We start from the raw sequence: 13,451 nt of genomic DNA, 5'->3' as shown, positions 1-13,451 counted from the left end.
GGAGGGGAGAGGATAAGCCTGCACGGAGCCTGAGGCCGGGCGATGAGGCACAGGCTAGGCCTCAGGAGCCAAGACCTGGGGAAAGACGTCTAAGCCCTTTGCGGACCAACTGCGGCAGTGGGCGGGAAGCGTAAGGTCAGGGGAAAAGAGAAGAATGCGGATGAGGAGGCCGGAGCCCCGGTTCTAGCTCCGCCAGCTAACCCTTCGTGGAGCCTTGGGCACAAAACCGTGGGGGCTCGATCCACAATTGTGCAATCGAGGGCGTCGGGGCGTCAGAGCAGACGTGCCCAAAGATCCCGCGAGCTGGCCAAGAAGCTCTATGGGTCAGGGGAAGGGGGGAGTGTGTGCGGCAGAGGCAGGAGGGTCTGTGTGCACATGCTTCGGGCAGCCCCTTGTGGGCTCAGAGAGACCGTCAAGAAGAGTCTGGATGTGCGCAGGAGAGCACTGGGAAGGAGCCTACAGAAACGGTGTGTGTTGTGTGGATGGCATCTTGCTGGCTAGGGCTGCCCGTGGCCCAGTGTCTGTGGCTCTTGCCTGCTCCCTCCCGGCTGGGGGCTGGGGGCTGGGCCCTGCCTCGCCAGTGCCGGCAGCCGGGCCGGCGGGAGGGCAGCGCGCAGGGCACATACCGTGAAGATGTTGGAACGCCGCTTGGACTGCTTGCGGACGGGTGTGGGGGTGGAGGAGGCCGCCACGGTCTCGATGCGCAGCTCCCGCTGGCTGACGCTGGGGGTGGAGGGGACTGAGGAGGAGTAGTCGCTGAAGGCGCTGCTGCCGCCATTCGTGGCCTAAGGACAGAGAGGGCTGCTGAGGGCTGCTCTGGAGCGGGGTGCAGCGGCAGGCGGCAGGCAGCAGCTGGGAGCCCCTGTGGTGTGGGGACCTGGCCTGGGGCTCATGGGGCAGCGGAGGAGGAAGGCGGCACAGCCTGGAGGCCGGCAGAAGCCAGCCAGCACCGCCCTGGGCTACCCCGCTAGGGCCCAGGCGGGCCTGCTTTCGTGCCCACCCGTGAGCTGAATCGGGTCAGAGTAAGTGCCAAAGACCGGTGGAGCCCTGCCTCACAGGGGGTCGGGCACAAGGGAGCAGGTCACCTCGGATGAGCCCCCAAGTCAGTGACATGTGCCAAAGATGCGGGAGGCCAGGGTGGGGCGCAGGACTCCCGGGGAGGCGGTGGTCCTGCTTCCGGACAGTGTGCGGGACTGGGGCAGGTTACGGGAGAGCCGAGGCCGAGAGCGGCACGGAGCAAAGACTGTTCTCAGAGGAAGCAGCAGATAAAGGACAGAGGTGGGAAAGGAAGAGAGACAGAGGGGATCACATGATGGAGACAGAAAGCGCATGGCCGCAGCTACTCCGGGACTCGGGAAACACGCACAGCACAGCGAGGCCTGCTTCCTAACTGCCCATAGTCACTAAGCAGAGAACACGTCCTGCCCTGACAGCCTCCTCGAATCCTCATCCGCACAAAAAGCAAAATGCCCTAACAGCTGCCCCCTGGCCTCAGAGCCACATGGCAGGGCCCGCACACCGAGCCCGGACGTCCCGCCCCGCACTCCGCCGGCTCAGGGCAAACACGGAAAGACCTAGCGCTCCTCCTTTTTTCCAGGTGGGGATGCTCCCGGGGAAACCCCTGCTGTCTCCTGAAACACTAACGGAGGGGCCTCTGGAAAAGCACCCAGGCCGCCGTCAGAAAGCCTGGGGGCCGGGCGGGCCTTGGAGACAGCAGCCCTTGGCAGAAGTAGGGCGGAGGCGGTCAGGTTGACCACTCAAGCCAGTACATCTGTGCCCACCCGGGCCTTTCTACGGAGCCGGGGACGGAGGGCCCAAAACTAACTGGGCAGCAGGCAGGAAGTGGGCAGGCATCCCGGAGCTGTCGGGGAGAATCGCTGGCAGGGCCTGGCTCAGAGCACCGCTACTACCCCACGCGGCACAAAGGCCGTCGGCCCCTGGGGGGCCTGTGCTGCCCTTCTAACTGCAGGGCCACAGGTGAGGAGGGAGCAGGCCCGTGAGAGCCCTCCGGCGCCCCCCAAGTATGGTTCCACGGGGAGCAACTTCCGAGCCAGCTTCCGGGCGGCCTCCGCTACCGTGGCTGCGGGGCAAGAGGGGCAGCAACAAGGTCGGGGACTAGCAGGGAGGCGGTCACTACGGGGCACAGAGGAGGCCAGGCCAGTCGTGCAGGCAACGGGGAGCTCAAGCCAGCGCTTTCACACCAATCACAAGGCGGGAGACCAGACAAGGTGGGGACACGCAGGCAGACAGACAAGATGATGAGGGCCGAGGCGAGGACACGCGGCGGGAGGCGGGGAGGCTGGCCGCACCTGGTTGATGTGCACGGCCGGGATGGAGGCGGCGGACACTGCCGAGTGGCTGGGGGAGTTGGGCAGTGACTTGCAGGGCCCAATGGCCAGCTGCTGCTTCTTCCGCAAGGCCACTACCTTCTGGGCCACTGCAGGGGACAGCAGAGTCAGTTACCCCTCTGGGGAGAAGGGAGAAGCCCAGCTTAGAGCCGCCCCCCAGGGCGCACAGCCCCGCTGGCCACAGAGCGTCCTGAGCCCCCGCTCTGGGGGAGCCTCCCCGCCCCGCGCCCGAGTTACCGTCCTGGAAGGGGGGGAGCCTCCCGCCCCGCGCCCGAGTTACCGTCCTGGAAGACGCGCTCCACGTTGAGCCCGTAGGTCGCGCACGTCTCATAATAGGTGCAGCGCTTCAAGTCTGTGGAGAGCTTGCGGGCCCTGCTGTCGTCGATGACCCGCGGGTTTGCGGCACTGATGGCGTCTGTGGGAGGCGGGAGGGTGGGACTTTACTCAGCCTGCCAAGAAGCGGTGCCACGGATGGGGACAGGGTGCGGCGCTGGGTCCGAGCGTGCGTGGGCCATGAGCCAGGCCAGTGGACAACGCGGAGCGCAAGCATACGGGCATCCAGGCCTCGTTCCAGCTCCGCCACTAACTCAGGGTGGACACAAGCCAGCCGCTCCGTTTATTCGCCCCCAACACCGTGGACACGATCGTCACACGGGTGGGAGGCTCCAGTTGGGGAGATCGAGCGTGTATAGAGCAAGGTGGCGGTGCCCGCTCTGGGGCGACACAGGAAGGCTCAGTCAGCACCAGGAGGGGAGAGCAGGTGGCTTTCTCCCCTGCCCCCGCGGGCCCCGTGTGCACGCCCCCCACCCCAGCACCAGCCCCGCGGGCCCGCTCACCCTGCGTGCCCACCAACACCATGGGCACCTCGCTGGCGTTACGGAAGCTGCAGAGCCGCAGGAAGTAGTTGTACACCGTCTGGAAACTGATTTCATCCTCCAGGCTGAACACGAACACCACCGCATCCACCCAGGCAGCAAACTAGGGGGACCGAGCAGAATTACCCCCTGCACCCGTTCCTGGGGAAGCTCCACGCCCCTCTGCACACACACAGCTTTGCCCGATCCCAACCCGATCCTTGGGCAAGGGGCGCCACGGGCCGGGGGTGGGGGGCAGGAGCATCACCTGGAGCTCAGGGGGGCCGCCTTCATCTCGGATCAGCAGCAGGTAACTCTGGCCATCCACCACAATCTCCTTCTTAAACCGACCCCCTAGGACAGAGCGCATGATCAGGCCCCAAGCTGGGAGAGCCCACCGCGGCCAAGCACTGATGAAATCCACAGCTACCAACAGAGGAGACAGGAAGACTCGGAAGGACGGGGGTCTCCAGCCTCCCTGGCACAGACGATAGTTGGGGGCACGGGGGGAACAGAGCGGCCAGCCTCAGAGCCCAGGCAAGCCCGTGATGCTCACCTTCAGGGGACTCCTCTTGGACATAGGTCCCTGTCAGATAGCGGTGCACCAGGGCCGACTTCCCGCTAGACAGGTTCCCCACAATGCCCTGTGGGAGAGGAAGGGGTGAGAGCCACGGTCAGGGGCAAGACAGAAAACATGGGACAGGAAAGACAGATGACCCTAAGAAGAAGGGCCAGAACTAAGGATTAGAAAGGAAAGCTGACCAGAAGTGAGGGGCGTCGGAGAAAGGCCAAGACCAGAGAAGGAGGGGACTGGAAGTAGGGGAAGCAACGCCTGGGCCCATCACGCTAGCCTGTGCCCACCCAGCCCCAGGGCTGCCTGCCCCCCCCCCCCCCGATCTCACTCACCACTTTAAGCTCCGGAACCGAGCGGCTCAGGGTCCACTCCTGGCTGTTTACAAAGGAGTCTGCAGGAGAGAAGGCCACCCATCAGGACTCAGGAGGCACACAGGCCGGTGCCATCGCCACCAGCTGTCTCCTATACTGCCCCTTCCTGGGCCACGGCCAGAAAACAGCACCGTCCCAATGGGACCCCCAATCCTCACTCCTAATTCTCTAGAGACCGACAGGAAAATTCTTCCGGAGAGGACTGGAGCAATGACGGTCCTCAGGGAGAGGACTCTAAGAGGTGTGGGCCCAGTCCTTCTGCCCCGGACCTGTGTCCCTCCTTCTCTTACTGCTCCAGCAAGGTAAGCAGTTCCCACCTTGAGCCACACCTGGGCCTGGTCCCACCAGGGCTCAGACCCCCGGCCCAGGTGAGAGGCCTCTCCAGTAGTTCTCAGCTCAGACCCAAGCTGGGCCGGGCACCTGGCAGCTGGGCAGGGGGGCCAGCCTCCTGCAGCGAGTAGGAACAGCTCACCCTCACAGGGTGAGGCCACCCACCACATTCCTAGGCGGGGTGAAGAGGGAGGAGCCCTCACCTGGCCTTGTTCTGTGAGGGGCAGGTTGAATGGGGCGCTATCTATCCTGCCCAACTGGCCCTCCTCCCCAAGCTCCTCCTCGGTGGGAGGCCACCACTCTGTCTTTCCAGGAGAGCCACCTCCCAGAGAGCCACCTCCCAGGCTGCCCGTACTCAGGTCCAGGCCCTTCTCAGCTCTTGCCTTCCTCTGGCAGTATCCTGGGGAGGGGAAGCCTCCAAGTCCCCAGAGCCCCCTCCAGCCCCACCGTCAGCCCCATTTTCTTTACTCTTTGCATTGTAATGGCCATCCTCCAGCCAGGCCAGACTCTGCCTGCTTGCCCTCCCCAGGCTGTCAAAGAGTAGCTGCCACCATCGGTCGGGTCCGCAAGCACTCCCTCTGCTCATGTGCAGAGGCAGCTAGAAGCGAGGACTCAAGCCCACCTGGAAGCTAGAAGCATATGCACTCTCCACCCTTCCAGATACTCAGTTCTGCAAGTGCCAGAAGTGAGGAAGGGGCCCTTCCGTCCTGGCCTCACATTCCACCATGCCAAGGGCCAGGGGTAGCGACGGGTGGCGGGCGACCCACACTGGACGCACCTGCAAGTCCTCCTCTGCTACAGCCACCTTCTGGGCACCCATGAGGCACCCAGAGCGCACCGGCACCGGTCTCACTCAGTCCCCGGCCGCACGGCACACCCCCTCTCCCAAGCAGGTTCGGTTTGTTTTCACACCCGCTCTCGACCAGGGACTCCAACCAGAGAGGACTCCCGGCCGGGCTCGCTCCCTTACCGCTCTGCGCGCCCAGGAGCCCGGAGGCCGCGGCCGCCCGGGGGCTCCACAGCGGCTCGGCGGGCGCGGGCTCCCTCCGGCGGAAGCGGCTGGTGAGCAGTCTCCAGAGACCGGCAGCGGTGCGGGGCCGACCGGGCTCGGGCGCGGCGCGCGGGGCCTCGGCGCCCAGCAGCAGGTCGCGGCGGCTCGGGAAGGCGCCCAGCGAGCTGGCGTCGCCGTCGCTGCGAGTGCGCGCCCGGGGCAGTAGCCCCGACTCGGCGCGCCGGATCTCCTGGCCGCGGCGCAGGCGGAAGCTGAAGCTCTTCCTCAGCGCGGACAGGCCGCGCCGGGGCCCCGGGGTGCCGCGCCCGCCGCCGCCGCGGAGCACCTGCCAGCGCTGGCTGCTCCACAGCGAGGCGCCCCGCAAGAAGCCCGCGCTGCCCGCGCGGCCCAGGCCCGCGCCCGCGCCCTCGGCCGCCGCCAGCTCCAGGCGGTTCACCTCCAGGAACGTCATGCTGGTGGGCCGTGGCCGCGGCGCCTGGGCCCCCCGCGTGCGGCTACGCCGGGCCGGCGCGGGGCTGGGCGCGGGGCTGGGAGCGGCCGAGCCGGGGAGCCCCGAGGGCGCGGGCCCGGGAGCCGGCGGGTGGCCGTCGGCGGGGCCGCGGCGGCCGAGGCGCGGGCGCAGGAGGCCGAGCAGTAGGCTGCGGGAGCCGGAGGGCGGGGGCCCCGGGCCGCCCGAGCAGACGCTCCGCGGCCGCGCCGGCTGTTCGCGCGCGGCGCTCAGGGCGGCCTGCAGGGCGGCGGCGGCGCGGCCGGCCGGGGCGCCGTGCAGGTCCAGCGAGTCGCAGACGCTGTGGGCGCGGCGGCAGACGGCGGGCCGCTCCCGGCTGCAGCTGTCCCCCGGCAGCCAGCCCCGCTCCATGCTCAGGGCCCGCGGGCGAGGGCCAGGCCCATGGCGAGGGGCGCGGGGCTGGGCCCGGGCCGGGCCGCGGCCGGGGCGCACGGACCTCCGGCCTCTGGGCACCTGGAGTCAGGCCGAAGGAGTCCCTCAACGCTTCCACCTCGCAGCCGCCGGCAAGCCCAGACCTGGAGAGGCCGGGAGCCGGCCCAGCAAGGAGAGGCGGCAAGCCTGGCCTGGAACACCCTGGAACGGCGGCCGGCGGCAGGAGAGTCAGCCTGCTGGGGCAGCCCCCGGAGCCCTCAGAAAACAGGAAATTCCAGCCCAGGGCTCCTCCTCGGATTGGGGCAAGTAGGTGAGGAGCTGTCATTACCAGCAGGCCAAATAAATAACAGTCCTCGGCACACCACACACTGAGCCCTGTTTGGGAGAGAAGTGGGCCATTTGCTCTTTCTCTAAAGGACCAAACAGGTGTTACACCACAGGGCCGGCATTATGGAAAGCTTACATTAGGAGCCAGGAGGCAAGTCATATGTGCTCTCTGGCCCTCAGTCTCCTTGTCTGTAAAATGGGGGGGAGGCTTAGTTTTTGGCTGAGACAGTGAGGTTGGGAAACTGCAGAATTCAGAGTTGCTGGAAGCTACAGGCAGCTCTTCTGTTAATGGCCGAGTTGCTCTTCTCCCTCGGAGATGATAAAATTGTCTGGATTCGGTGAAGTGTCCCGCCTAAGGGCAGTGGAAGCCAAAAGGTAACCTTCAGTCTTGGATCACACACTTCTGGACGAGTGACTCACTTCTGTGTCCCTGAGTCTCCAGTCCCCTGCTCGCTGGGTCTCACCTCCTGTCCAGAGGGCGGCTGGCCAAGGTGAAGTGTTTGCCCTCGGTTCTGGCTGGAGCCTGATGCTCACTCCCTCCAAGCACAGATGCCTGTTCACGAGTGTGGGGTGCGCTGGACGGACACACGCATGAAGTGCAGGGCTCACCCCGGGATGGGGGCAGGAGGCCAGGAGCTGCCCTGCTGTGCTTTCCACTGCACTTTAAACACCAGTCCTCTTCTGAGGCCCTGGTGATGAGCTAGTTTACCGGAACCCATGACCATGGGCAGACTGAGAAATGAGTTTAGGTAGTGGCAAGGATGGGGGGGGGGGGGCTGCATGTGCTTTAAAGAGATACTACTCCCCAATTTCCTCCACCCCCAGTACAACCCAACTCCCAATATCCCTCTCAGCCTCAGAATTCCATGCTTCTGGGTAGAAGCAAAGTACAAGATAAAAGTGGCACATTCCTGAGGGGGCTGGGGTGGGGGAATGCCTGAGGAAGGCAGGGCCTCTCCATCCTAGGTGCTCCCGAAGAGCCCCAGAGCTGGAAACTCTCAAGTCCCGGGCTGGATCTCCCAGGGCTGGAGAGCCCGGGGGGTGGTTTCATATTTTCCCGGGACTACTTATTAACAGTGATGAGGCCGGCTTCTCCCTCTCCAGGATGCGTATTCCCCACGTAATAGACGGTTCCACAGAAGGGCCTTTCCCAGGATCCTTCAGGCGTGGGGACAAGAACACAGCCCTGGAGTCCTGCCTCGATTCCTCACATTGAAGTCTCCCACACTCCATGTCCCTATCTGCACATCTGTCTGTCTGCCCTCTCTCCCACAGACTCAGAGGGAATTACCCCTCCCCAGAGGAACAGGCCTGCTCAGTACAAGCCAATGGAACTGTAAGCACGGGACAGTAGCTCTGTCCCCGGAGAGGGAGAGGGACAAGGTGCCCAGCTGCCCTAGAACATCACTGGCTGTCTCAGCAGGAGAGGAACAGGAGGGCCCACGAGGGGCAGAGGCCCCAGACACACATGCCTGCTGTGGGAAGGCAGGCAGCAGGGCCTCGTCCCCGAGGTAAAAGAACGTCTTCCGTTCTTGGAAGCCGCACCAGCTCCTGCTGGCTCCCCCCCGCACCTGCAGAATCTAGTCCAGGCAAAATGCTCAGCCCAGGTCAAGTCCCAAACCGGCAACAGCTTCCGCTCCCTCCCCTGGCTGCCTCCTTCCTCCCGCTCCTTCCCAGAAGTCCTTCCTGACCCCGAGCAGTTAGAGCCCAGTTAGACAGAGCCGACACATAGATATCCCCGGGTAGATATCCCCGGGCAAGAGGGCCGGTCGAGGACCTCAAGGAGAACAGCGCAGGCACAAATCTCTCTTCCTCACTGGCATCACGAAACGAAGTCTCTGTTCTGCCTGACAAGATTCTGCTCCAAAGAGCTGCGGCAAACACAGCTCCACTCAACATGGCCCCAAAGAAATTAGGACCAAAAAAGCTTCACGCTGGGATCGTGTAAACAGTACAGAAATTCCACGAGGCTAGCCCTCAGGTGAGTTCTCAGTCTCCTAGGTCCTCCAAAACACCGAGCTAACTCCGCTGCTGAGGGGTGAGAGACTCCGTGGCAATTTCTGGGGGAATTAAAGATACGGTTTCTCTCGACGCCCTGCCACGTGCACTCTGGGGGAGAATGGAGACACGTTTCCCTGGAAGCAGAGAGGACAGAAAATGAGCTGGGAAATCAGAAAAACCTCGAGCCAATTCTGGAGGTATCCACAGCTGGGTGGGCTGGGCCCGCCACGGGGACCGGCCTGGGCCTGGGGGTGGCAGGGGGACACGACTAACCCCACCTAGCTGGGCGGGGGGGCAGGGAGGGGGAAGGAAAGACTGCTGTGAGTGTGGCGTGGGAGGCCCTGCACAGAAACCAAACACTGTTTGTGAGGACAGGGTGGCCTCCAGCCCCAGAACCCCACATGACCTCGAACCTAGTCTCGGCTCAAATATTTGCAAGGGTGACCCACTGATAAGTGCTAAGGTGTGCCTGGCTGGGGCCACACACGCAGCTCAGAGTCTGTGGGCGTCCTTCCCAGCGACAGGAAGGGAAGCCAAAGGGCACACATGGTGGCTCAAGGGAGAGACTTGGGCTCCTTCCTGCGGCCCCAGGGGTCCCAGAGCCACACTGGGCCTCCCACGGCCGCCGGGCTCATCATGCCCACAAGGTGGCAGCAAAACATCTTCCAGCGGCCAGGGTGCCTCCGAGAGGGGAGGGGAAGGAGGCGGAGAGCAAGGCGGGAGCAAGGTGGCAGGAAGGCGGCGGGAGGAGGGCAGCCCACGCCTGCGGAGCCTGAGTCCCGGAGAGCCTGAGTCGAGAGCCTAAGTCCAGGCAGGCAGCCGGGGCCACACCCAGGGCGGCCTAAGGCGGAGTGGCCTCCAGCAAGCTCCGAGCGCTCTGTGCAGGCCTCCGGGTGGGGGACTGGGGAGTCCACAGAGACGAGGGGGAGACTCTAGGCTGCCACCCCCCTGACCTCCGCCCCCCCCGCCCCAGCTCGCCCCGTCTCATTGTAATGGGGGACAAGGGCCTCTTCCCGAGTCTCTGGAGACGAGAGCAGCAGCGATGTCACTACGCACACGCACACGGAACGCTCCTCGCTCTCAGGTGTTTTCCTGGCATGTCTACTGCTCCCCTGCTAGAACCCGGCCCGCACGCCCACGACAGGGACGTGCCCCGGTTCTATGAACAAATAAATGCACGCATGCCCGCTGAGCGTGATCTGTAAGCCCAGGCCTCTGTTCTTCCTGCGGGGAGGGAGGCAGATGTAGGAGACAGTCCTGGGCTGGGACAGTCTGCCAAGGAGATAAGTTATAGGCACAGTCATCTTGCAAAGACCCCTCAGTCAAGAGGCATGGGGTGCTCTGAAGTTGAAAGAACTGGGTTCAAATTCAGCCTCTGGCACCTACTAGCCATGTGGCCGTCTATAGCCACTTTAACCTCACTGGGTCTTGGGGTTTAGTCTGTAAACCAGAAATGACCCCACCTTGCCCCTGAAGTTGCTATGAAGACCAGTGCTGAGACTGGAGGGCCCAACACGGCGCTTGGCACAAAGCGGAGGATCAGAAGGAGCCGTTACTAGGGGAGAGAGAGGGGAGAGAGTCCTGTGGGACGCAGGAACGACTGAAACCCGCTTTCTTCAAGGCAGAAACCTAGTGGGACGTGCCAGCAGTTAAGCATCAGCCGGGAACAGGCCATGCCGGTCCGCGTCTCTCCTCCACAAGACTGTGGAAGCAGACCTCAGACATCCCTGGGACCCTTCCGGATCACATCTTTGAAAATCTGCTGAAAGCTATTCCAGGCTCAGTTGTGCCCACCACCATTCATATTTTGAAGTCTTAACCCTCCGTCCTTCAGAACGTGACCTTATTTGGAAATAGGGCGGTTGCAAATGTCGCTGGCTGAGATGAGGTCACGACGGAATAGGGTGGGCCCCTACTCCCCTATGACGGCTGTCCTTACAAAAAGGGGCAATCTGGACGGAAAGACAGTAATGGAGAGGGAAGACAACGTAGAGAGCTACAGGGGGAAGACGGCAGTCCACAAGCTGAGGAGAGAGGCCTTCACAGGAAACGTGGCCCAGCCTGCCCACTCCTGCATTTCCGACTTGTGGCCTCCAGACCAGGACAGAATGAGCGTGCGGCACCCAAAGGCAGGAAGCGCAAGGGGGTGGGCTCCAGGGGGCCAGGGTTAGGAATTCCGCCCCCGCCTCCCAAGGTCAGGGTACCGGAGACCTCCCCAGTGGCTGCGTTCCCGCCCTCCCCATGGAGAAGCTGAGAGGACCAAAGGGGCAAGTGGGGGTGAAGGGCAAAGGGAGGAAACCAAGACCACCCCCTCTGCTGGGCAGCTACCCAACCTGGAAACAGCCTTCTAGCACCAACCTAGCCACTCCATAGTAATTTCCTCGATTTTCTTTCTGTCCACATGCTCTGTGCTAGGCTCAGGACTTCCGCACATCCTCCTGACCTCCCGTATCAGCGTCCTGACCTTGTTCTCCCTGGCCACATCCTAAAACCCGAAGAGGGACCCAGACAGACACTGCTCCCTGCTCACACCGAGAGCTAGGACCATGGGCCCTGGCACGCTGCGCTCTCCCAAGGGAAGTCTGCTGCTTGTCACCGGCATCCGCACTCCGCGGACCCTGCAGGGCTTCAGGGCAGGGGCCGGGCACTTACCAGCTGCCTTGACCGGGACAGGGATTCCAGACTCGCAATGCACCACCGTGCACGCTCCGTCAGGGCTCCTTGCCTTTTTGACGCATATCCTGCATTTCATTTGTCTTTAAAAGTGTTCTCCTCCTTCAAAACTGAACCAAGGTCCGCATAAGTCTCATAAGCTAAAAGTCTGCATCTTCCAGTCCCATGGCTCCCAAAGGCATTCAGTTCATGAGATCTTCATTCCTCAGGAGCAGTAAGGCCAACTGTCTGCTTTCACCTTATTTTTACAAAAGTGAGATATCTTAATAAGGAAAGATTCCAGGGGCGCCGGGGTGGCGCTATTAACCGACTCTTGGTTTTGGCTCAGGTCATGATCTCGGGACTGTGGAACCGAGCCCCCCTGTGAGTCCCCGTGGGGCTCTGTGCACAGCGGGGAGTCTGCCTGAAGAGTCTTTCCCTCTGCCCCTCCCCCCCACTCTCACACTCTCTCATAAATAAATCCTTAAAAATAAATAAAAGGGAAGATTGCATAAAATACAATAATTGCGCTAATTCTGCTCCAAGAGGGAGCAGCTATGGAAAGCAAAGCGCCGCCAGGTGGCTGAGAGCTCGGGTTCACAGGTGCGAGCGCGGGACCCCAGGTGAAGGGGGCTGCTCTGCATGCTAAAGGAGAAAGAAGAAGAAGAAAAAAAAAAAGACTTGGGTAGTTTGAGAGCCCAGTGAACAGGAGTTTAAAAGTGTCTGAATTCCCCTTACAGATTTTGAAAGTGAAGCCGGTACCTTCCTCAGGGGGTGGGGCCTGCCCCGAGGCCCAGGCTCTGCCCCATTCTCAAGTGCCCACTGCCCCATTCCCACCTGCCCACTGCCCGGGGGCTGGGGCTCGGGTCCCGAGAGGGCTCCAGAGCGAAGGAAGCGAAGGAAGGAAGCGGAAGGCGTCTCTGGCAGGGCCTGGACGTGAAGGCCGCCTCCCTCTACCCCCGCCAGCGCAGCGGTGGGGTCAGAACACTCAGCTCGTGCCCGCTGCCATCACGAAGCCCTGGGGGGCTCCCACGCCTTGCAGCCCCCTCAGCATCCCCAGCTCATCTTGTCTCTGCTATAGAAGCTAATATCTAACCTGCTCTCACTTCATGGCGGCCTGGGCTCCTGGGCACACACGGGCCAGCCCTGAGGACAGCAGAGCCACCTTTGCTGCCCTATACACGCAAGGCAGCAGCCACACGGGACACGGCCGGTCACCTGGTACTGAGAGCCACTTAACACAATCAGCCACACTGAGCACATGACACGCAGTGACCCATTTATCTCTGATGACAGGCAGAAAGGTAGGTCATTGTCCCCAATGTACAGATGCAAAAGCTAAGGCACAGACACCAGTCAGCCTAAGGTCACCAGCTCGTAAGGGGCTGCAGCTGGCATTCGGACCCAGGCCATCTGGCTGGCCCCGAGCCCCTGGGCGTCCCTGGCCCCGCGAGATCTCTGCGGACACAGCGTCGACCTGGGCCCAGAGCTCGTCCTGCAGGGAGCCTGTGTCTGTCTTCCTGTCTGGGTACGCACATCAGCGAAGACCAGCGAAGACCCTTCCTAGCAAGGGCCCTCCTTCCCAAAAATGACCATCACCACCCCCCTCCCTCCCCCTTCCTCCTTGTCTGCCTTCCAAACAAACAAACTCCTGGCCCAGTCCTACTCAGTAGGAGAGATGGATCCAGGTTCTGCAGCGGCCTGTCCAGGGATGTCTGTGTATATGTGACACTTAGGAAGGAGAAAGCCACCTCACATGATTACTTCTGATAGACAAAAGGGGGGCTCTCTGGGGCTGCTGAGCCCTTGGCACGCCTCACTTTGATGCCATGTAGACAGAACCACAAAGAGGCCGGGCCTGCGGGTCACGGAGTGGGGGAGTCAGTCAGAACCCCTTCCTGAATTGAAGATGCGTCCCTTCCCTGGGGGACCACAAGCTTTCTGGGCCCTGCAGGGTCTCCACTGCCCAGCTTCTGCCCACACCCAGTGGCGGTGCCCAAGCAGTGTACCAGCCCACACGCAGAAGGGACATGAGGCCCCTCAGTGTACCCTCCTTTCACCCCTCGGTGCCCAAAGGCCCTGTTTCCCATGCTCCCTGTTCC

General features: G+C 62.7%; 1 protein-coding gene across 5 annotated transcripts in view; it reads right to left on the bottom strand.

Annotated features, from left to right (window-relative positions):
* The window catches only part of AGAP3 (ArfGAP with GTPase domain, ankyrin repeat and PH domain 3), a 53,360-nt gene that overhangs the window by 23,691 nt on the left and 16,218 nt on the right, over nucleotides 1-13,451 (bottom strand). For 3 of the 5 annotated variants that reach the window (XM_026479170.4, XM_048212959.2, XM_048212961.2), the window contains exons 2-8: nucleotides 4,109-4,167; nucleotides 3,759-3,846; nucleotides 3,471-3,556; nucleotides 3,185-3,326; nucleotides 2,629-2,763; nucleotides 2,310-2,437; nucleotides 627-785 (exon numbers count right to left, since the gene is read on the bottom strand). In XM_026479170.4, coding sequence (XP_026334955.2) covers nucleotides 627-785; nucleotides 2,310-2,437; nucleotides 2,629-2,763; nucleotides 3,185-3,326; nucleotides 3,471-3,556; nucleotides 3,759-3,846; nucleotides 4,109-4,167 — 797 coding nt within the window. Of the gene's footprint in view, nucleotides 1-626; nucleotides 786-2,309; nucleotides 2,438-2,628; nucleotides 2,764-3,184; nucleotides 3,327-3,470; nucleotides 3,557-3,758; nucleotides 3,847-4,108; nucleotides 4,168-5,447; nucleotides 6,349-13,451 lie in introns of those variants that run through there. The other 2 variants (XM_048212960.2, XM_048212958.2) reach the window with 2 other exon arrangements.

The sequence above is a fragment of the Ursus arctos genome, unplaced genomic scaffold (genome assembly GCF_023065955.2).
Source record: "Ursus arctos isolate Adak ecotype North America unplaced genomic scaffold, UrsArc2.0 scaffold_3, whole genome shotgun sequence".
Classification (NCBI taxonomy): domain Eukaryota; kingdom Metazoa; phylum Chordata; class Mammalia; order Carnivora; family Ursidae; genus Ursus; species Ursus arctos.
This window is presented reverse-complemented; position numbering and strand designations above follow the sequence as displayed.